Below are 22,483 nucleotides of genomic sequence, written 5' to 3'. Positions count from 1 at the left end.
ATAATAAAATTTTGAGCATTACTTTGTAGATTGTTATCATAGGTTAAAGCAATGAGGATATTCAATGAACCATTTTCCCCTGTTGTTCAGAGAGTCAGATCAGAGCCAGGCTTCAGAGTGCCTCTCCTCCCGCAAGCTGTGAGTATGACCCTTCATGGCCATGTATATCCACATATCTGATCCTAAGGAATTCAATTATGCTGCAGCAATATAATCATGAAATACAGTCAGTTTGAATTTAGAGTAAATGGTAACTAAGACAGAGTGGTCGTCTGTATGATGCCCACTGTTGGCTCTGCTGTGCAGGGACGGAGCTGGACGACGTGAAGCGTCTACTGAGAGGAAACAACTCCACCAGTACCAGCCCCACTCAGTCCCCCAACAACACGCTGCCCATCCCCAAGAAGGCCAGTATGGAAACTAGGACCATGTCTGAGAGCTCAACTGCAGGTTCAACTGAGCAGCTGTCAGATTCATACACATGTGGTTTATAAATGTTGTTTCCTCTAATATATGAAGTTGTTATGTTTTTTTTTAGATAACCTGCATTGTGCATGCCCTCACTTTTTAATTTTTCACTTTTCTGTCTATCATCTTTCTGTCTTCCTTACTAGACCACTATGGCAGCATTTGGTCTGGAGGTGTGAGCAGTCGCTACAGTTACAACACCAACCCCAACAACCTGTCCACGACCTCCATCCTTTACCCGTCAGGTCAGTCAATTACAATGACATCAGCAACCAACTGTTGTATCTAACTCAATGAATTGTTGCAGGCCAGTTAATATTGTAATATTCAAATGCAAGTTTTTTAATGCATCAAGAAGAACATATAAAATTGAATTTACCTCAGTTGTATTGGGTTTCAAAATTTGATTTCTCAAAACACCAGCTCATAAAACTATCTGCATAGCTACATACTACTTTGGTAAAAATCTGTCTTTCTGTGATTTGGGTGAACTGACCCTTTAAAGCTAAAGGAACAGCAAAGGAAAAAAAATCTGAGTTTTTAGTTAAGTAAAAATAGCAACACCACAGTGTAGAAATACTCTGTAAGCAAAAATCAAACATGCTTTACTAACGTTAAATTTACTAAACATTAGACTCTACCACCAAAAAACAACACGAAAGGTCGTATGTATTAGCAGCTTTTACATTTGGTAGTTGTCTACTCCTTTAAAGCATGCTAACCACACTCAAGCCTCACCTCAGTAACATCATTTAACAGTAAAAAAACAAAACAAAAAAAAAAACACACGGTTCATTTATAGTCAAGTCATGGTGGACTGTAGCCTGAAGTGTTAATAAATAGGAACAGTTAACAAATAACAAAATGTGTGTTTGTAGTGCTAATATTGTGATATAATGCAGGATGCTGTGACAAGGCTTACCTTACAGGACAAGAGAAAATTAACTTTGAAAACATGGCGTCCTAAACAGAGCAAATTTCAAAGCTACGGTGGCCTTTCAGGGACAAAATAGACAGAGCAACAGCACCTCCTACTGGTTTAAACAGGAAGCTGTCTCACATCCACACCGATGTTAGTGGACATTTCTTTCCAAGAATTTGCAGCCATCTGACATCTGTCTTTTCAGTGGTCTTATGGGTTGAGGGACTTGTTGGTTAAAGTACAAAAGTATTTGCATGAAAATATTCTTAACGTACCACAAGTAAAAGTACTCATCTTACAGAATGGCCCATTTCAGAATCACATATTATATATGAGATACACTGTCCATATACAGTGTGTTCCTGCTCGAGATTAATCTAATTAAATATGGGGAGATAATATTAAATTAAAAAATAACACTATTGAAATATAAGTTATTGAGTATATTTTTACTTGTTGTGTGAGATGATAGTTACAGGTGGATAAGGCAGTTTATTATGTACCATGTACATTTTTATTTGCTGTGCCGGCTGTGATGGAAGATGGACACATACGATTCTGTTCTGTCTGTACAGGAGTTCAGAACAACCTGACACTGGGCTCTCCCTCCATGAGCAGTCTGTCTGTCAGCAGCACTGGTGAGTGTCTGTCTGTCATTTCCACATCCTCAGCTTGGCACTGACAGTAGATAACTATATTGTTTCCCTCTGTCTCAGTTCCTGTGTACGGTGTTCAGAATAACCTGGTCAGTACCACTCCCACTGTCCTCTCTCCCACTGGGACCAACGCACAGATAGGTAAAGTCAATGTTAATATCAACCTAATATTATTTACATCATTATTTAATATTAAACTAATAATATGTTACTGCGACAATAAAAATGGGGAAAAGTTTTAGATACTATGCTTAAATGACATTTCAGGTGTTAATATGTTGTGTCAGTTTCACTAAAAAAAATGGTGAATGAACAACCAAACAAATATCAAAGATGCTGTAGCTCTGAGGATGTGATAAACAAAACAAAAACAACAAAAGATGCATGTCCTGTAAGCTTTATTATCACAGTTTAATATTCAAAGCTTCTGTTGAAACATTTTGAAGGAAGCTCTGATATCTGTCATCAGATTTGATGATGTCATCACCCTAAAATTCCTTAAAATAATCCTCAGTTTCTCAATTTTAATTAAGTATAGTATCTGATGAAATGAGTTAGTCTTTTTCTTTATTAAATTAACTTTCTTTATTGAATCGATGCACTCCCTTTGTGTACCACAAGCACATGAGCAGACAGTTTTTTGACCATGATGAAAATGTTGTCCAACAAATATGGATTACAGCAGTTTTGGAAATGATTACAACTATTCTTAAATGATCAATACATGTTGACTTGGACTTTGCAATGCTCTGGAGTTATTAGAAAAGTTTGGATCACACAAGTTGGAAACACTATGCAGCCACCACTGGAATATAATTCTACAAACAGTAATACTAATACATTTGAATGTTGATTTAGGATTTGAATGTTTAAATTATGAATGAAGCTCTGAAGCTTCAAACCATTTGGTCCAGGCCTAGCTGTAACATGTTTTAAGAATCAATAATTACTGTGTAAATTTGTGTATTTGTCTCCTCACAGTTTATGGTGTGCAGAAAAATGCAACTAGCACTGCAATCAGTCCAATCACAGGTGAGGTGGTGGAAAATTATCCCTTACATTAGGCGTTACATTCATCATTCAGTATAAAATATTATGGTGAATAAAATAATTTTATATTAAAGTACATGACAGGGACTTTAGCTAGGTCCCTTTGGATGTGTAGTTGTTCTAAAAGTCTTAATCACATAGGCATTAGTCAGTTTTTATGTTGTATTCAGGGACTCCACATATTTTCATGGAGACATTTCTAGTTTTCCATGACTTTTTAAAGACCCATAATAAAATTGTCCTGACCATCACAATCTGTAAGTACACACAGAAAACTGTAGAATGTACTGTACTCCAGATGTTAATCATCTTATTATAATCATTGTATAAAGAAAGCTCATTATATGGAACGTTATCCACACAGTAACAATGAATTCCATTTAAACAATATTCCATAACTTTTCCAAAACTTTCAAGGATTCTACTAATACCATGACTTTTCCAGGCGGCCTGAAAATTGAGATTTAAAAATTACATTTTCTAGGCTTTCTATGACCGTGGGAACCCTGCTTATTACTGGATGCTAATTAGTCACAGTACATATAATATTTGGGTTGTTAATGTCTTATTGTTTGTTCCCCACAGTGAGACCCAGCAGTCCCATCAGTGACGAGGCCTCGGGCAAAGATTTTAAGTTTGTGCTGATAGAGAAGGAGAACACTCCTGTGAAGAAGGACACAGAGCGGCTGGTCATGACCAAAGACACAGGGAAGACGTTCTTGTCTGCTGCACCTGTTAGTGCCTCTGGTAATACTGAATACTACTACTGCTACTACTACTTATACTAACACTGATGTACTTCCTCCCTGCCTGTTGTTATTACGGGCATTTGAAAATCACCACAGATATATAGTTGTTAATTAATCACATGTTCTGTGTTGTAGCTGCCTACTCTGGGGATTCTCTACAGAGAGAGAAACAGAAGCTAGCATCTAGCACAACAGAGGAAGGAACAGATGGTAAACTTTACTTTAGATGCAACAAATCTCAGTGACTTTCAGATGTCAATATATACATTATATTTCTTATTTGGCATGTAATTATCTGCTGTTTCTTTCTTTTTTAAGCTGCAGCCCTAAAAGTTGCTACCAAAGACAAAGCCACCTACGCAGGTACAGTATACAGTCCTATTATTTTCTTTTACTATAATCTGTTGTATTTCCAGGTTGACAGTCAAATCCTGCCAGTTCCCCACCAAAAATATGTACAAGTGGAGTGTTTAGAGGTAGGGGTAAAGTAAAAGGAATAGTTTAAATTTTTTTTTTTTTTTTTTTAATTTAAAAATTTTAAATTTTAAGAAAAATGCAGCAAGTTAAGAAAATGGAAGAACTATAAAAACTACAAGCTGATACAGTGAGAAAATTATCTCAGAAATATGGTGATGAATATAAGTTTCTCCTAATTTATTCTAAACACTACCACAGTACTAAACTTTAAAGCTGGAGTAAGTGGAAATCTGGAAAAGACAATGAAAACCGGCAGGTTTGAAAATAAAACCTCCTCCTGCATGTCTCCCCTCTCTGTCCTAAGCCCCTCCCACCAGACGAGCACCGGATTATGTATGCGCTTCATACAGTAACACAGACATTGATTTATTTAGTCTTATTTCATGTAGAGCTGCACACAGCCCCTCCTTGTCCTGCTCTTTCTCTCTGACCACAAACAAGACAAAAATTAGCAAATGAGCCAACCCATAGTCCCTCCACCTCACTCCCCACTGCTGTGGACTGTTTATCCAGGTGTAGAGCAGGCCGATGCTCAGTAGACTAAGCTTTAGTTGGCTGCTGTGGCAGTTTGAATTTGGCCGGTGTAAATGCCCCAGCCCTGGGTTTCACAGCAGGCTGATGGCCAGCGGCAGCACCAGGTCTAACCTGTGCAACAGCAGCAACAGAAAGTTTAGTGATCCAGAGGGAAGTTGCAGCTGTCCAGTCCCCCCAGATTTTGAGTTTGTGCTGACTGGATTCGGTTTGCTGTGGCTTTTGATTGGGTGGCTGTGTCTGGAGCTGCTGCCCGCCCTCCTTCCAGTATGGCAGTCTACAACAGTTGGGAGTAACGCGGAGTGCACACTGTGATTTGTAGCTCTATAAATATGAAGTTGAAGTTGAAGCCATGAGCCTTTGCCTCTGGATAACACAAGGCTAAACTGCCAGCAACATTTTTCTCTGAAACGCTTTGCCAATATTGAGTTTTAATGTCAGACTCTCTTTTAGTACTTCCTTTTTGGGTTGCTTTGCAGTGTAGACAGTTGTTGCCAATGCTAGAATAGCAGCTTCCTCTGCAGGATTCCCTGCCATGGAATTAGGCTTTTACTGGAGGGATGTGCACATACATCTGTATTTGTATGAAAAGGCAATAGGGACACCCTTTTTAAAATGACCTGTGATTTGTCAAAAACAGAGCCAAGTGGAGGTGCAGAAGTCTAGTTTTCTTTCAGTGCACTTGAATTATAATATGTCAAAGAATGTAGAAGATGTAGAAGAATCTGAACCTGTCTTTGAACTTTTTTCTTTCTCAGAGATCCGTAAAGATGACTCACCCTTTAGCTTCTGCTCCTGCTGCAGCTGGTGGAAATGGCTGCTGGGCCTCCTGCTCAGCCTGCTCCTCCTCCTTGGCCTTCTCTTTGGACTCATTGCTTTGGGTAAGACGTGTATCACCACAGCAGCATGTTTGGTTTTTTTACCTTCATAAGAGTCACTGAATCATCTTCTCCTTGACCTCACAGCTGAAGAAGTGAAACGCCTTAAGAACCGCGTCGATGCTCTCGAGGCCATCACCAGCACTACCTCAGCCAGGTCCAGCCGATTGTCAGCCTCCTCCACTGGTGTTAACATCATCGACCCGCTGGACTCGGCGTACATTGACAGGAGTTCTGCTGGATCCACCCTGACCCGCTCCGACAATGGGATCTACCTGGGGGCTGCTGGGCCAGGGGGAGGCGCAGGGACAGGACCAGGACAGGACAGCGCTGCCTTGCAGAGAGCTGTTCAGCAGCTGGTCAGGGCTGAACTTCGCTCGAGTGCTCTCAGAGGTATGAACATACTCAAAAATCAGCCCATCCGCTAGTGAAACAACCTCTTGGACATTCCATTGATCCTAACATTTTTTCTACTTCTAGAAACACTCGCGTACTCACTAAAAGGGGAAAGAGGAGATCCAGGACCTAAAGGCATGTTCACACAAATCATAAATAATTTGTAAATTGATATTTTGTCTGTATCCATCATGAGGTTGTCTGTTTCTTTGCAGGTGATCAGGGGCTGCTGGGACAAAAAGGTGAGGAACTGTCCTGCATTTGAATTCAGAATGTATTCAGCAGTGTGTGATATACAGCAAGCTCTTTAAACTGACTATGAACTGGTCTTTTACAGGTGATAGCGGATTCCCTGGTCTGCCAGGTGAGACTGAAAACAAATGTGTTATACAGCTTTTCCCCCTCACGGAGGTGACAAGCTCCATTCCACTCATAAAATCTTATTTCTTCAGGCCCTCCTGGTCCGATGGGTCACCCAGGATTGGATGGACCGAGGGGACTAAAAGGAAATGCAGGTCGTGTTGAGTTTAGATCATCGTCTTTGATCTTTTCGGATGAGCAGACACTAGGAAAACAAATTCACTGGTTCGGTCTCTCCTCCTTTGTGACCAGGTGAACCAGGCCCAGAGGGACCAGCAGGCCAGAGGGGCCGGGACGGACCGATGGGCCCCCGAGGAGAGGCTGGAGCACCAGGTTTTGGAGAGAAAGGAGACAAGGGTAGAAAATACTTAGGTCACCTATCTTCAAACATGGAAAGTTCATTATTGACTTTAACACTTCTTCTTTGATACTGAAACCTGATTTTAACAGGATCTCAAGGCGAGGCAGGACATCCTGGTCCTGCTGGCACTCCTGGGCCCGTGGGGCCGAAAGGTAAGGTCAAACAAAGGTCATGGTGGAGTTATAAACTAGATTGGATAAAATTTAAAGGACTATACTGTCGTTGTTGAATATTTTAGGCCATGTACAAATCACTTCACCTTTAAATCACTACTCACTGTAATAACAGATGCCAAAAGCAATAACCACTATGATTTTTGATTTTAGGTGCCATGGGAGATCAAGGTGCCTCAGGAAGCCCTGGTAAAGACTCAATTCTACATGAATTTATGATTTCATCTGTTACTTTCTTTTGATTGGATGTGTTAGAACTGTGATCATTTGTGTGCAGGTGCTCTGGGTCCAATGGGTCTCCAAGGTGAAGCAGGAGCTCAAGGAACAAAAGGTGCCCTTTAGGTTTTGTCTTGTTTTTATTTTCATAAATCCAAATATAAGAGTCTTACATTGTCACAAAAAACCAAACTATATGAATGTGGTTAGAACAAATGACACCTCTTATAAAAGACTAAAATATATAGAAATATTAAGTTACTGCATCTTGGCAGAACATTGATTAACATTGATTAACATTGATTAATGAGGATTAAGGGGGTTGAAATGTCACCCTGCATTAAAATCCTTCTAAACTGAAGCTGCTTGGTATGTGGACTTATTTGCTTTCCACATTGCCAGATGTTTATTTGGTCCAGTGGCCACTCCATTTGACCGTGGGATGTGTATGTCTTTTGTACTATTTTTGATGCCAGTATCAGTTCAGACCAACTTTCTAAGCGTGCCTCTGACACTTTTAAAATGTTTTTTAATGCAGGTGACCGAGGGACACCAGGGCTGTCAGGGATCAAAGGAGATCAGGGAGAGAGGGGATCACGCGGCCCAGCAGGTGTGTTTCAGAAAAGCTCTACACATCGTGAACTACATTACTGACATCCATCACAGAAGCAAACTTGTGATCATGCCATTTCAAAAATATGTGCCATTTATTTTATTAAAATGTATAAATATGAAATAATTCTAATTTTCATTTAAACAGAAGTTGTTACAGGTTAGAAAAGGGGGTTTGATTTTGATGGTTCTTGTTTTCATGGTTAAAGGTGAACCAGGACAACCTGGACCACAAGGCCCTGCAGGGCCAAGAGGATCTAAAGGAACTACAGGTGAGGGGGGACATCACATGGTAGTGAAATACATCAATGCTGCATCAAATCTCATCAGCTGAGTTTATCCTGTTGGTGCCAACCATTATGGCAGAGTAAAATCCTAGTTTATTTAGGGTTGCTGCTGAGGTGAGGATTGTGTTGTAATCTAGAGTCTCTCTGAATGCAGGTGACACAGGTTTAATGGGACTTCCCGGGGTGAGAGGATCACCTGGAATTCCTGGAGATGTTGGGCCCCCAGGTACGTTTTTTGGTTTATGTTAGAATTACTTGACTCAGTTGGATGGAAATTGAATATGTAACGCAAATATGTAAACCTGACAGAATAGACCAATAATTTCATCAACTTCTGCCATCATTAGATTCACCACTATCATGTCTGATAAAAAGCTTATACACACTCTTTACTTCTAAACACGTGTAGGTCAGAACTACCTACCTATGACTGTAAGGGAAAGTTTCATCATGTAATCAAACACAGCACTGTCTTTCAGGTGAACCAGGACCACCTGGTAAAGTCATCGCTCCAAGTAAGACACAACAGCACTTGTAGTAATTAGACATTGGATTTAAAACACAAACACATAGTTGTAAATGTAACTGGTGTTTGTCTCTTGCATCTTGTTTCTAGTTGGCTCCAACACTGTGGCCATCCCTGGACCACCAGGACCTGCTGGGCCTCCAGGTCCTGCTGGAACCCATGGCCTCTCTGGTCCAGTGGGCCCACCTGGGATCCCAGGACAACCCGGTAAATTCAAACTCTTGACACTTGTTAAGCATCTGGGATGGGTCAGAAACTGACAGATGGATTTAAGGCTTGTTGATACATATTGAACAGGCTGATTTTTTTTGTCTGCGATGATACATTGATATCATTGTGTAGGACCTCAAGGAGAACGAGGAGAGAAAGGAGAAAAGGGAGATCAAGGAAAACCTGGCGAGCCTAGTAGTGTCATAACTTCAGAAACTGTCAGTTCCACCCGAAGCGACAGTGAGTACCTCTCTACTTCGTAAAAGGTCTAGTGTGTAGGTCGTAGTGGCATTTATCAGTGAGGTTGCAGATTGCAACGACTTAAACTTCTCCCATGTGCCAGACATGTAGGAGAACTACGGTGGCCAACATGAAAATTAGAAAACGTGAAAATGCTAATGGGCCTATCTAGAGCTAGTGTTTGGTTTGGTTCATTCTGGACTAATGTAGAAACAACATGGCGGATTTTAAAGTCATGAAAACACAATGAGTCTTATTTTCAGGTGATTATACACCATAGAAAACGTAGCTATGAATATTATATACAATATCTGCCAATATAGTCCCCTAAATGTAACCTTTAATCACTTAATTTGGCATAATTTGGTGGTATTATCAAGACTAGATAGACAGCAATACCTAAAGCTATATCCTCTATGTTTTCATTTTTAACAGGACTTTCATTAGCGGCTCCACTGCCTGGCCCACCAGGACCTCCAGGTCCTCCTGGAGCACCTGGTCCTCAAGGTCCTCCTGGTATGTCAGAGCATTTCCAAACAATTAGAATAGGTTCTTGGGTAAATGTTATCATTGTTCAAATGCTCCTGCAACTCTTCTTTAGGTGAGGCTAAACAGGGTCATCCAGGACGAAGAGGTCCTGTGGGAGAGCCAGGTAAACAAGCATCTTGCATTACATGGACTGACAAATAGATACCTAGGTCATCAGCATACAGGATGATTTAAACAGAGTCAAATTAAAATGTTATATTTTTTTCTGCTGTTCTCACAGGAATTGGTTTACCTGGACCTCCAGGAGAGAAAGGAGAGCCTGGCAGCTTTGTGCCTACATCAGGTTGGTGAAAGAAATCTTGCTTCACATGTAGTGTAGGTCTTAAAACAGCTGTCATCTTCAGTTTCAACTGTCTTTGCTTGATATGTTTGATGTGTTCTCACCTGTTTTGTCCTAGAAACCTTTTTTGCTGGCCCACCAGGACCAGCAGGACCCCCAGGCCCACAGGGCTCACCAGGTAGGTCTGACAAATGAGATGCTTCTTAAAACAGTGTGTTCATTCATGTCTTAGTTTTATTGTTTAGAACTTCTGGTTCACAGAAATGGTCTTTCATCTTATCGTTCATTATCCTTAGGTGACCGAGGACTACAAGGGTACCAAGGTGAGAAAACCACTGCATACATCTTAAGTGTTTAGAAGGTACATATTTTTAAAACAAACATATCTTTAAAATGTAATGCTGATTGTTCAAGGTGAACCAGGTCAACCGGGTCTTCCAGGGAGACCAGGGGAACCAGGCACTGGTATGTGAACCACTTTGATTTTAGGGGGTCTTGCTTCAGCACTTACTTTTTTGTAGGTACTTTTTTGTGAGGTTTTAGAGGAAATATTTTGATGTTCTCCACAATATTTATGGACATTACTTCTTAACACAAGCTTCTAACTTTTCCAGGTTTCCCGGGTCACCCTGGACCTAGGGGGCCTCCGGGTCCACCAGGCCCAGAGGGACCAGAAGGGCCAGATGGGCCACCAGGCCCAGAGGGACCAGAGGGGCCAGAGGGGCCACAAGGACCCAAAGGTAAACTCAGCCAAATATTTTGATCCTCTCTGTTACAAATCATCTTCTTTGCTCTTGTGTTATACAGGATTAGGTCTTTATCAAGAAGTCTCAAACACTGGAGTCCGTCTCTCATACTGCTAACATGTTCCTTGCAGGTGATGCAGGAATACCTGGTGCCTTGGGAATCCCCAGGGTCTCTAGTGGTAAGACCATCCTAAATATCATATCAGCTCATGTACTGAGACAGTATCTCAGTGCCATGCTTTTAGAAGGTCTGCAGGATACAAGGAACCACAAACAACTACAGCTGATGAATGAGAAACATGTCAATCAAACATGTTCCAAAAGATCCATCCTTTTATTAGTTCATTACGAAAATTCTGATCACTAGGGATATCTGTCAGTGAGCTCTGGAGGGACTCAACAATATTGACCTATACCATAACCTATACCCTTTCACATTTTGGGAAATCATTTGACATAGGGTCAATATTAAAGAATTGGCTGATTGAAACTTAAACAATTTTACACATCAAAGTTTACTTTTAAGTTTTGATGCTGGAGACCACCACCTACGTGGCCTCCGTAGCCTGCTCCTCATCTCTCTGAGGTGCCGCTACTGGCATAACAACACGTGGATCTCAGCTTGAACTGTCTGACAGAATTTGTGCTGTCATACCAGGTGGCTCATTCAGTCATGGTGCCCCAGGACCACCTGGACCACCTGGTCCACCTGGTCCTCCAGGAAGAGATGGAAGTGGATCAGGATCAACTGATGTGAGCCAGCACATTGCAGAGTACCTTCAGAGTAAGCTATATATTTATTTGCTTTGGTTAAAGTAACAGTAAGATTAAATGCAACAAAGGGCTATGTCAAATGATCTGTATGAGATAACACTGTCTTGGCACACAGGTGGTGGCATCAGGCAATACCTGGCTGGACCTCCTGGACCTCCTGGGCCTCCAGGGCTTCCAGGAGCCCCAGGGGCCCTAGGGCCCGCAGGGGACAGGCTGGTAGATGATGTGGCCAACCGTGTTATCAGCTACATCCAGGGTATGACGAATTACATAATAATGTTACATGTATGCATGTTAAAACCTACAGTTTTCCCACAGTAGTGAACCCCCCCCTATAACATCTAACTTTTCAGCTCCAGGTAGAGGACAAGAGAGAGACAGGATTCCTGGCCCTCCTGGTCCTCCAGGTGCACCTGGCTCCATCTCTGTCAATGACATCATCAGTCTATTACAGCGTAAGTCTCATTTGAGGGTGGGTAAAACCCCCAAATTTCTTACAGATGGCAGGTACTGTGGGAAGAAATGGCACTCAAGAAGTTTGTTGGTTTGATACCCGACTTTTTAAAGCATTACATGTGAGACTGCTCACCAAAGTGTGTCAATTATTTGTGTCCAGGAGAGGATGTAAGGAGACACATCGGTGGTACTCCCGGTCCACCAGGACCTCCTGGAGCTCCAGGCCTTGGCAGCTCCAGAATCAATACCCAGGAGGTAGCTGAACGTGTTCTCGCTCTCATGAATGGTGAGTGTTGCAGATGAACCTACTGGTCAAAAAGGTTTTCTGTTGAGAAATAATCACTGATTGACTATTGTCTGTTAACAGAGAAGGGGGTGGTAGGTCCCCCTGGTCCCCCTGGATCTCCTGGACTCCCTGGACTCCCTGGAAATGTGTTATCATGTAAGGAACACAATAGGAACACAGAGCCACTCAGTGAATTCTGTTTTTTGAGCTCTTTGTTGAGTGTCTAATCTAAAGTCATCAGTATGTAGCGGCAATCTTAAGATAAAAGATGTCCATTTTCATTGTCCAACTAGCTGGGCATCAAGCACTTGTGGGTCCTCAGGGGCCCCCTGGTTCCCCTGGTATCCCTGGTCCACAAGGTCCACCTGGACCAGCAGGTCCCCCTGGACCAGCAGGTCCACTGAGCCCAACAGGATTTGGGAACTACATCAGTCCAGAAATTCATGACTATCTTCAGAGTGAGTCCAACTGAAATATTAGCTTCATCACTTAATTAGGAATTCATCTGGGAAAATATACCTTTATAAAATACATTTTGTCTGCCTTCACATCTGTTCCTTTATCCCAAAGGTGTTGCCTTTAGAGGCCTACCAGGCCCCCCTGGCCCCCCTGGCCCTGAAGGCCCCCCTGGTCAAGTCCACGGGCTGGTTTCCTATGCTGAGCATGCCAACAGAGAGACGCTTAAAGCAGAACAACAGCAATACTTCAGTAGTGAGTTTAAAGGAATACGTCACCAATTTAAAACTGTAGAAAGTTACAACATTTAGCATTTAAAATAAGGTGTAAGACCTGTGACTGAGCTAATTCTTAGTCCTAGACTTGTGCAAGGGCATGAGTGGGTTTAAGAAAGCTTTGGGGTAAAGTTTTCAAAACACATGGTAGTGTTTTCTGCTACACACCAACAAATGACCTTGAAATTAACTGTAGCTAAGTATTTTTTTCTGAAGTCATGCTCTATTGTGTTTTCTCCAGGTGACAGAGCGACAGGAGCAATGTTTGGACTTCCTGGTGCTCCAGGCCCTCCTGGACCCCCAGGACACAAGGGAGAGCCAGGTGTACCTGGTGCCAGGGACTGGAACCTGGATACTAGTGACTACTCCAATATGGCTGTCAAAGTAACTGATTACATTAAATGTAGGTGATCCAGAGGAAGTGTATTATGAACCTCATCACAAATGACAGTTTTTCTCTCTTTGAATATTATATTACTACTTACCTCTTCACTGTCCTCCATGTGCAGCCCATGGTCTGCTGCGTGATGTTTTGAGAGACTCTGAACGTCTTGTTCAAGGACCTCCAGGGCCTCCAGGACTTCCAGGAATGCCTGGACACAGCCAGTGGGTTAGTTCCCTGGAAAATGTTGTGGACGTGGTTGAATACATCAAATGTAAGTCAATACGAGCTTTATGTGCTTTTACAATCGAGGGACTACTGTTAAGTTTAAGAGGCCCACGAAAAGACATCTTTGTTGATAATGTGTAATTTCCAGCCCAGGGTTACAGATCAGGTGAAATACATCAAATGTAAGAACATAGACTGCATAAAATAATGGATGTAGCCACTGTGGTGTGACCCATTTGTTTGTGGACTCCCGATTTTGGAGTTTTGGTCATTGCAGATTTGGATATTTGGCACCAGTTATGTATAACTTTAGACCTTAATAACATTTGAATGATGAGTTATGTAAAAATGTACCCCCGTAAAGTTGTCAGGAGTGGTGAAATTAGCTATAGAGATCAAAACTGTTTTGAAACGGCTTGACTCCTTCGTGTTTTGTACTCAAAATGTACTTCATTGCCTTCACACTAGAGGTCTTTGCTCATGATACAGAATCATTTTCTTCCAAACTGACGATCTAAATTGTTTTCTTAGTGTTTCATGAAACCAGTGTCGAGATAATCGTCGAGATAATCATAAAGCTTATGCTTTATGCTTAAAGTTTTCTGTCATTTGCAGCCCGTGGTGTGTTGCACGACATCGTAAGGGATTACAGCAGTCGTGCCTTCCAAGGACCTCCAGGACCACCCGGCCCTGCTGGCCCCCCTGGATATACTCGGTGGTTTGGTTCCCATGGAAACGCCACAGATCTGTTGGAATACATCAGATGTGAGCAAGTGTACCATGTTACAAATCTCAAATCAAAATCTACAATAAAACATAAGTGTTAGAGGTCCTGCTTGACACTTTTCCTCACTTGTCTCTGATTTTACAGCTCATGGTCTGCAACGTGACTTTGAACGTAACCACAATGAACGAGCCGCCCAAGGACCACCGGGACCACCTGGCCCCCCAGGTCCCCCTGGATACAGCCGATTGTTTGGCTCCCACACAAATGTCACTGATCTAGTGGAATTCATCAGAGGTAAAGATCCAGGTAGCCAAAATAACCTGGCCCAGAATCAGCCTGAACTTGGCATGCCGGATGCAATTAGCTGGGCTGGATCAGGTTGCCTGACTTGGCTAAGATTTTTAAATGAATGTCACCCCAGAATTGGGCCAGATCAGCTGGCCCTATATTGGGCTGACAACACTGCCATCACTGGGCCGTTATCAAAAATGACCTGGCCAAACATTGGCCTGAACTTGGTATGCTGGATGAAATTAGCCGGGCCACATCCGGTTGCATGACTCGGCTGAGACTTGGCATGAATGATGCCCCAGAATCGGGCCAAATTAGCTGGCCTAATTCTGGCTGCTGACACTGCCATCACTGGGCCGTTATCAAAAAATGACCTGACCCAACATCGGTCCAAACTTGGCATGCCGGATGAAGTTAGCCAAGGTGCGTCTGGTTGCCTGACTCAGGTTAGACAAAATCAGCTGGCCCGATTCCGTCTGCTGTCACTGCCATAACTGGGGAAGCATTTACTTGCTAAATGCTACAAATACAAAGAAGAGGGATAAAGAAGCTAAAAATGGGATAATTAGGAATTCTGATAACAACTGACTTTGTCCTCCACAGCACATGGAGCCATTGTAGGACCGCCTGGGAGACCAGGACAGAAAGGGGACATGGGATTCGCAGGGCCAAAGGGAGAGAAAGGTAGATCTGAAAAATTCTTAATGAAGAAAGTAGAGTTAGGAATGAAATATTAAGTGAATTGTACAATTAATAATTAGTTTCATAGTGTTTTTTCTATGCAGTATTTGAGTTTGCTATTTGCTTTTTTCCAGTTAAATCAGATTAGAACAATTTACTTTGAAACATCTAAAAAATGGGATGTTCCATGTCAAGAATCAACTCTTTTGATTACTTTCCTTTAATGCAATTTCCCACCATTAGTCTATAGTGACGATTCATTATGCCTTTAGCTAGTGGTTCTTCTTGATCAGCCCAAATTTGAAAGTGATCTACTCTGTCTGTGTGGACACAGGTGAACGAGGCCTTCCTGGTTTAGAGGGACGCAAGGGACAAAAAGGTGACAGAGGTCAGTCAGCTGATTTAATGGTTAATGATTTGACACGGGCCTGGATTTTCCCTTCAAACTAGTCTTAAAATGTTACAAATTGAATTTAAAAAGTACATTTATAGTTAGATAATCACAGCTGGATCGTGACTGATATGTTTAAGTTGAACCCCATGATCTCATTCTCAAATAACAGGCACTAAACAAGTGTTAACTACCATGTAGTATTGATAATTATAATTATGGGTTTTAGATGAGAACATGAACAATTAAATTTTGACAATAAAAAGGCTAATTTTTTTGCTAGAAATGATTTTGAATGTTTGATTTAATGTGCTGGAACACGCAGGAGCACAATGATGAAAGCAGGCTACATTAATACAACACTTAATCAAACTCTGCGTGTTGTTTTTCAGGAGAATTCACTCTGACAACTACAAGGAGGAGGAGGGACGTCGGTGTGTAAGAGCCAACTTACTGCATACAAGGAATTTCAGGTGAAATTGAGTTTATGTGGAGTCGGGTGTGTATAAAGGTGGTGAATGTACTGTAGCACACAGCAGATGTATTTCATGAATTTAACTGTTTTTACAAATGATTTGTGATTTTATTTTTATATTTCTGAATATGTTTGTCTGTGTGAAATCAGGGATTATGTATAGCTTTGAATTATTTGAATGTTTGACATACTGTATTGAGGAGTGTCATTCAGAGGGGTGATATGTTTTATTTTGTGGGATTGAATGAAGAGTTGGCTTTTGCTTACCTTTTCATGCTTGTGTGCATTTCCTAATTAGACCATGTTTTGTAACTTAAATGTTTTATATGCAGTTTTTTAAAATAAGTTTTAAAGGGTAATTTCTGTATTTTTCAACCTGGACTATTTTTTCTATGTGTTTGTGCCTAAGTGACTAATGGCAATAACAATTTTTAAAACTGGCCCAGCTTTGAGCATGTCTGCTGCACATGGCAGCAGCAAAACAGGCTGTAACCACTGGGGGCATGTTTGCACCGTCAGTTACGTCTGCTAAAAGTGCTTGTTTTTGCCACTGACAGGTTCAGATTGTTAGTGTCTGACAACAGTTTGGAGATGATCCATACAGAGGTCACCAAACCCACCAGGCTCCATTCAAATAAACAGCAATTTTATCATCATAAAAAAGCACTTTATTCAAAGTCGACAGACAAAACAACAATTCCAACAATCACCAACTCTGATTTGGTCGAAATGAACCCTTAATTCACCCAGTTAGATGCGAGTATGCTGGATGTATACATGCTTAAATTGCTGTTTATTTGTGGTGATTTTGGCGCTGTTTCTGGTTAAACAAAAAGGATCCTACTCATTCACAGAAAGGTCTGTCTCTGTAGGGATCCTTTCCATGATGCTGCCAGACACTTTCACCAATCTGAGCCCGTCAGTGGCAAAGAAACACTTTTAGTGGATGTACTTTGCAGCCTGTTTCCTTGTGGCTGGCTGTAGAACTCTCACTCAATACTGGACCACTTTCAAAATTGTTGTTCCTATTAGTTTTTTAGACACAAAAACACTTGGCAGAATCACATCAAGGACTTGAAACAACAGCAGCAGTACAGAGGAAAAAGTTTATTTACAGCAAAATGAAAATCTACGTTACACAGACCTTCTAAAAACTATACATTTATTTTAAAAATGCATAATGATTTTGATATGGATATCACTGTTTTCAGTCAACATTCAGAATTTAATCAATTTACTCTTTTCTTGTAGAACCTAACCAACCGACAGAACGAGAACTGACAGGAGTGATTATGTAATTATATTTCTGTATGCTGCAAACCAATGGGTGAATGAGCTGCAGTACAGACGCTGCAGTTTGGGTGGTACGTTTTCATATAAATAGCTACTGAGAAAGTTTTGTAAAAAGGTGCACAGCACTCCGTAGTTTTTTTTTGTTTTGTTTTTCTTTTTGTACATAACAGTTGAGTTATTAAAATGCTTTTGACTAAGCGTAACCCTTGATAGCCAATCGTAAGAAAATGAGATGAGAAAATGAACCAATCACAAGTCAAGATGGCCTAAACCAGTCAGGTCCACTTTGTTTTTAACACATTTGTTTTTGCAACTGCTTCAAATATTAAATTGCTTTGACCTCGCTCATAAAACATCAGCCTAAATAAACAAAACAATGCTAAAAGCTCATGTTCTGTTTTTCTTTCTTTGAACACAGATGCAATCACTCTGACATTGTTAATATGCTTCATACAGTCAGAAACAGAAGACTACAGTTGGCATAAAACCTAGAGTTTGACCAGAATCTTTAAAGGCGGTCATATCAGGTACACAGTATATCCATACGGCTGTTTTGAAGTATTAAGGCTATTAGCTAGCACGACAATGAAAACGGTATTATCATTTCAATAAAAAGAGGAAACAAAAGCCATGCAGGCTCATTCATGATACACCTGGTAGCAAAATACCTCATGAGGAGGAGTATGAAGAAAAACCAGAGCAAATACAAAGGATGCATCATCATCTGTCACTGCAGGTTTAGGCTACGTTCGGACTGCAGGTTAAAGTGGCCAAAATCTGACTTTGCTGCTCATACCATATGTGACTCACATCTGCTTTTTTACGGCAGCGTGAACAGCACAAATCGCATGGAATATGATCTTTTGCATGTGCATGTCAGCTCAGGACTGTGACCACTTCACACTGGAGTCTGACATTGGCCACATTTAAAAATAATGTGAACAGCCAAACAAAAATATCAGATCTGAGCACTGAAGCTTACAGTGTGAACGGAGCTCTTGTTTGAATTAGCTGAATTCAAAGTTATTTTTTTGTTGAATTTGCTTGGTGAGTTTCCCGACACACACTCCTTGGAAACTCTTAAAAGTGTCACATTATTTCCAGAATCGACACCAATGAAAACCGCTCCTGTAGATACATAACTTAAGCTCGAAAACAATAAAGTGGTGTTACCTAAAAATAAAAAAACAGAGCAACAAACAGGTACATAAATGCTTGTTCAATAGTCTTTGTTTCTGCCACCACAGTGATTTCCTTAGTGTCCAGTTAACAGTGACCCTTTGTCTCTGTATGTAAACACCGTCTCTACTGTCTGCATCTAAGAAACTCGCCACCACGGCTTGTTGCTAAATAGTAATCTCAAGTCTTGTGCTCCGGACAGGAAGGCAATCTGAAGAAAAACCCAGAAAGAAGGAATCATTTCATTTCCTAAAGCTTATTTTGAAATCATGCATTATTTCAAACTTTAATCACAAGCTAAACGTCTAAAAGAGAGAAATGTGATTTCATAAAAATATACTGAATCATCAGTCCTTCAACAGTGATATTAAAAATGTGCTTTCTCCTTTATCAGAAATACATTCTACTTTATGATCAATTACGAATGATACGTTCGCTAGTTAATATTTAACCGAATTAAATCATCAACAGTCCGTTTACGTGGTATAAAAATGCTTTCCTTTTTAGTGCAAATGTCTAAATGAGAGAAGAATTAAGCAGCAAATAATTATCACACGCTGCTTGGATTTAAAAGCCAAAACCATCAGATTCTACAGGCACTGGATCCTTATGAAAACAATTCAATCATAGACAGAAGGTTGGGCAGAGAGCTACTTCACTGTGGTGGTTCTGAGGTCAAACACTTCATCCTTCAACATTCTCCTTCAAAATAACCGTTATTGTGTGACAAGACGAGGGGGCTGCAGAGCAGAGCTGCAGACTGACCAACAAAGTCCTGAAAAAGAAATTCTCTTGTCACCCTCCGACAGCTTCCAGAGGATGAGGGCAAGGCAGTACAGGCTCGGTCTTTACTGTCGGTGTGTGCGCTCATGTCCATGTGCAATGTGTGTGTGTGGAGTGTGTGTATGTCTATGCATTGGCTTTGACTAGAAACCAGTGGAGTGGACGCTGGGGATGGGGTAGAATTTGGAGATGCGGCTCTGGGTGGAGGGGTTAAGGCACTCCGACTCTCCGCTCATCTTGAAGAACACTTCCTGTTCCTGCAGCTTCCTGGCAAACTCCTCCTCCAGGGCCTGCGGGACACACACAGAAGCATGTTGGTGTCATGTTAACAAATGCCAGCCTCAGACTCTAGATATATTTATGTGTTAACTTTTGACTGTCTTATTTTGGCTTTGTAAAGTCCTGCGGCTCATCACCTGCACCTCACTTATATGACCTGTGTCTTCCTGAAGTGGACTCCTTCCTAGGTGGCATGGCTCTCAGAGTTACATTTATGAAGATACTCAGCCCTAAAAATGGCTTCCTGCCTGGCTGAGATGGTTTTTTAGGGTGTGAAAATGACAACATTCCCAAGGGCAACTCTCAATATTCAGCAAATATATTTTATAGAATTATTCTTTTTGATCTCAAACAGCATATATATGAATTTTGAACAAACTTGAGGTGGTAACAAAATCTAAATTAAAGGTTTTGGCCTGATGATGGTGCTAAATGAAAAGCCAAACGTCTGTAGGATTCTTCCTCTGGGTTTTATCATATTATAGAATAATACGTTTCACTGGAATGTGTCGATATTTGTGTCAATCTGAAGTGCCTTTACAACAGATACAGGAACACCTGCAGAGCAGAGGAGCAATGTTTTGTTTGACGACACTGCAGGCTGATATTATCATCCAGCTGTAACAGATACTCTACCTTCTTCCTGGGTCGCAGTTTCTCCCTCCACTCCTTCAGCTCAAGGCTGTGCTCCTCGTCCAGTTCCTTCAGCTTCTGAGTCTCGTGTTCGATGAGCAGGTGGCACTTCTCGTTCTGAAACAAGCACAGGAGTGTAGAGTATACAAACTGAGGGTTTTTACATGTAACTGTGTCTAAAGGCTGGGACACATGCTGCTTCTTTTACCGCATGGAAAAGGCAAGGTAGGGCACAAAGATCATGGCATGTGTAAGAGCCTTGAGGCTGTCTTTTTTGGCTAGGATGGTAAAGTAAAACAAAATGCATATAAAATAGTAGATAATTATCCATTTAACATGCTCAAATGTGTGACATTTTTTTAAGATATGTCTTTTTAAGATCTCAACCTGCAGTTGCTGGAGCTCTCGGATGTTGGCGTCACACTGCAGCTGCAGGTCTCTCATCTGGTTTTCATGTTTCTGATGCTGATGGAGCCTCTCGTTCTTTTGTCTCTTTTCCTCCTGGGCTGCAAACTGGAAGAGACAGACACAATTAGAGTTAAGAAATTTGAGCTCACTGTGTTTGGTTTGGCTTTCCAACAAATACAAGAAAAAATAATTCTAGCTGATTTCATTTCTATAAAACATCCCATATGTCTCGTCACCTGTTTGACCTTCTCCCTCTCCTGCTCGGGGGTGATGGCAGCTCCAGTGATACGAAGGCTCTTCTTGAACATGGCCATGCGGGTCTTGGCCTCGCTGCGCTGAATCTTGGGCAGTCTGGTTTTCTCCTGCGTCTGCTTGTTCTTCAGCTCCTCGATGAGACGCTGGTTGTAGCGCTGCATCTGCTCCATCTCCTGTACAGGGCACCAGTAGACACACAACATTCAGGAAGCTTCCAGAAAAACTTCTTCTAACTTAACGTTGAAATTTTGACAGAAACAAACGACTATGGGGGGTTATGAGGTTGGAGGAGCAATTAAAGATGATTTCACCATATAATAAGGCCCTTATCCAGCCTGTACCTTCTCATGTCTCTTCAGCAGCTGATGTCTCTGCATGAAATACTGGTCTTTGAGTTGCTGTTTGAACAGCTGGTGTTTCTCCTGCAGATGGCGTTCTTCCAGCTCCCACATGGCAGCCTCTCGTGCTGTTCAAGTAAACAAAAGACAAAGCTAAATGTATGCACAGAGGAACCATTCACAGGATTATTGGAGGGGAATATCTCCCAAACATAACGTCTCATCTTAAACCCATTCTGTATTACTAGACGATCTGCAGAAGCTGAAGTTACCTCATTAGGAGCAAACAGCTGAATGCACGAGTCAACCAACATCAACTTTACTAATGAGGTTTCAGCTTTTAAGCTTTGAACTATCTCACATTTTCTACTCACAGTGAAAGCTCTTTACCAGCTCCTAAAGCACAGTTACACCCCCCCGTGACTCGGTTCAGTGAACATTTCTGAGAAGTGTTGTTTGTGCAGCTCCTGGCATATTAAGCATGGGATTAAGTCCCATGCAGTGCTAACTGCTAACAGGCTGCTGCTCACTGCAGTCATGTCAGAAGGAGCCGCAGTTGCTGCTGCTTGGGCTCAGAGTATTTCAGGCTTGTTTGCTGCTAATCTCACTCACCATAAATGAGATGGTTACGTTCAATGCTGAACGAGACACAGTAAGACTACAAAAATAAAACCTCCTGCTACTGCTAGACGAGGATTTGCTTTGTTAAAGGGATAGCTCAATGTTTTGAACTGCGGTTGTATGGGGTACTTATCCATCGTCAGTGTATTACATACAGTAGATGTCTGTCTGTCGTCTGCCTGTCTGACAGAGAAGCTATGCAATGTATTTTAACTACCTAAAAAAAAAAAAAAAAAAAAAAAAAAAAAATCCTAACAGTTTACGAATATTTTCACCACTTTCCCTTTTCCTCAGACAGCCTGTTCTGGCAGAGGAGCCATAAACAGCTTCAGTTCCCCATATTTGCTCAAAGCCACCAGACTTACAAAAACAGTAATTTCGGCTCGCTGAACACAGAAGCTGCTGGTCTACCGCTGCCTTGATCAGTTATCTAGTCTGTGTTATTGTGTGACTTTGGGGAACCTAAACTAACCCCATGAAACACCAAAGTCACACAATAACACAAACAAAATAACTGATCGAGGGAGCTGTGGACCAGCAGTGCCTGTGTTTAACAATCTTAAATGACTGTTTTTCTCAATGGAG

At 41.4% G+C, this 22,483-nt stretch overlaps 2 protein-coding genes across 2 annotated transcripts in view; one reads left to right on the top strand and one right to left on the bottom strand.

Annotated features, from left to right (window-relative positions):
• LOC117254960 (uncharacterized) overlaps positions 1-17,792 on the top strand; it is a 26,445-nt gene extending 8,653 nt beyond the window's left edge. Inside the window, exons 6-53 of the mRNA XM_033623442.2 lie at positions 91-138; positions 307-450; positions 615-713; positions 1,966-2,028; positions 2,107-2,187; positions 3,028-3,078; positions 3,682-3,843; positions 3,981-4,055; positions 4,164-4,208; positions 5,612-5,734; positions 5,819-6,124; positions 6,212-6,262; positions 6,343-6,369; positions 6,465-6,491; positions 6,580-6,642; positions 6,740-6,844; positions 6,938-7,000; positions 7,175-7,210; positions 7,299-7,352; positions 7,776-7,847; positions 8,059-8,121; positions 8,291-8,362; positions 8,616-8,651; positions 8,753-8,869; positions 9,005-9,112; positions 9,548-9,628; positions 9,714-9,764; positions 9,882-9,944; positions 10,060-10,119; positions 10,238-10,264; positions 10,356-10,406; positions 10,556-10,681; positions 10,819-10,866; positions 11,346-11,471; positions 11,577-11,717; positions 11,815-11,916; positions 12,078-12,203; positions 12,285-12,359; positions 12,497-12,661; positions 12,774-12,914; positions 13,176-13,337; positions 13,444-13,590; positions 14,160-14,309; positions 14,416-14,565; positions 15,166-15,246; positions 15,578-15,631; positions 16,027-16,107; positions 17,361-17,792. Coding sequence (XP_033479333.2) covers positions 91-138; positions 307-450; positions 615-713; positions 1,966-2,028; positions 2,107-2,187; positions 3,028-3,078; positions 3,682-3,843; positions 3,981-4,055; positions 4,164-4,208; positions 5,612-5,734; positions 5,819-6,124; positions 6,212-6,262; positions 6,343-6,369; positions 6,465-6,491; positions 6,580-6,642; positions 6,740-6,844; positions 6,938-7,000; positions 7,175-7,210; positions 7,299-7,352; positions 7,776-7,847; positions 8,059-8,121; positions 8,291-8,362; positions 8,616-8,651; positions 8,753-8,869; positions 9,005-9,112; positions 9,548-9,628; positions 9,714-9,764; positions 9,882-9,944; positions 10,060-10,119; positions 10,238-10,264; positions 10,356-10,406; positions 10,556-10,681; positions 10,819-10,866; positions 11,346-11,471; positions 11,577-11,717; positions 11,815-11,916; positions 12,078-12,203; positions 12,285-12,359; positions 12,497-12,661; positions 12,774-12,914; positions 13,176-13,337; positions 13,444-13,590; positions 14,160-14,309; positions 14,416-14,565; positions 15,166-15,246; positions 15,578-15,631; positions 16,027-16,076 — 4,268 coding nt within the window. The 3' untranslated portion in view covers positions 16,077-16,107; positions 17,361-17,792. The remainder of the gene's footprint in view (positions 1-90; positions 139-306; positions 451-614; positions 714-1,965; positions 2,029-2,106; positions 2,188-3,027; positions 3,079-3,681; positions 3,844-3,980; positions 4,056-4,163; positions 4,209-5,611; positions 5,735-5,818; positions 6,125-6,211; positions 6,263-6,342; positions 6,370-6,464; positions 6,492-6,579; positions 6,643-6,739; positions 6,845-6,937; positions 7,001-7,174; positions 7,211-7,298; positions 7,353-7,775; positions 7,848-8,058; positions 8,122-8,290; positions 8,363-8,615; positions 8,652-8,752; positions 8,870-9,004; positions 9,113-9,547; positions 9,629-9,713; positions 9,765-9,881; positions 9,945-10,059; positions 10,120-10,237; positions 10,265-10,355; positions 10,407-10,555; positions 10,682-10,818; positions 10,867-11,345; positions 11,472-11,576; positions 11,718-11,814; positions 11,917-12,077; positions 12,204-12,284; positions 12,360-12,496; positions 12,662-12,773; positions 12,915-13,175; positions 13,338-13,443; positions 13,591-14,159; positions 14,310-14,415; positions 14,566-15,165; positions 15,247-15,577; positions 15,632-16,026; positions 16,108-17,360) is intronic.
• The window catches only part of LOC117254961 (STE20-like serine/threonine-protein kinase), a 27,851-nt gene continuing 22,569 nt past the window's right edge, over positions 17,202-22,483 (bottom strand). Inside the window, exons 14-18 of the mRNA XM_033623443.2 lie at positions 21,281-21,405; positions 20,921-21,112; positions 20,664-20,789; positions 20,280-20,393; positions 17,202-19,654 (exon numbers count right to left, since the gene is read on the bottom strand). Of these exons, the coding sequence (XP_033479334.1) occupies positions 19,508-19,654; positions 20,280-20,393; positions 20,664-20,789; positions 20,921-21,112; positions 21,281-21,405 (704 nt within the window). The 3' untranslated portion in view covers positions 17,202-19,507. The remainder of the gene's footprint in view (positions 19,655-20,279; positions 20,394-20,663; positions 20,790-20,920; positions 21,113-21,280; positions 21,406-22,483) is intronic.

This window comes from Epinephelus lanceolatus, chromosome 3, assembly GCF_041903045.1.
Source record: "Epinephelus lanceolatus isolate andai-2023 chromosome 3, ASM4190304v1, whole genome shotgun sequence".
NCBI lineage: Eukaryota > Metazoa > Chordata > Actinopteri > Perciformes > Serranidae > Epinephelus > Epinephelus lanceolatus.
Note: the sequence above shows the minus strand (reverse complement) of the source record. Positions and strands in the feature narration are given on the sequence as shown.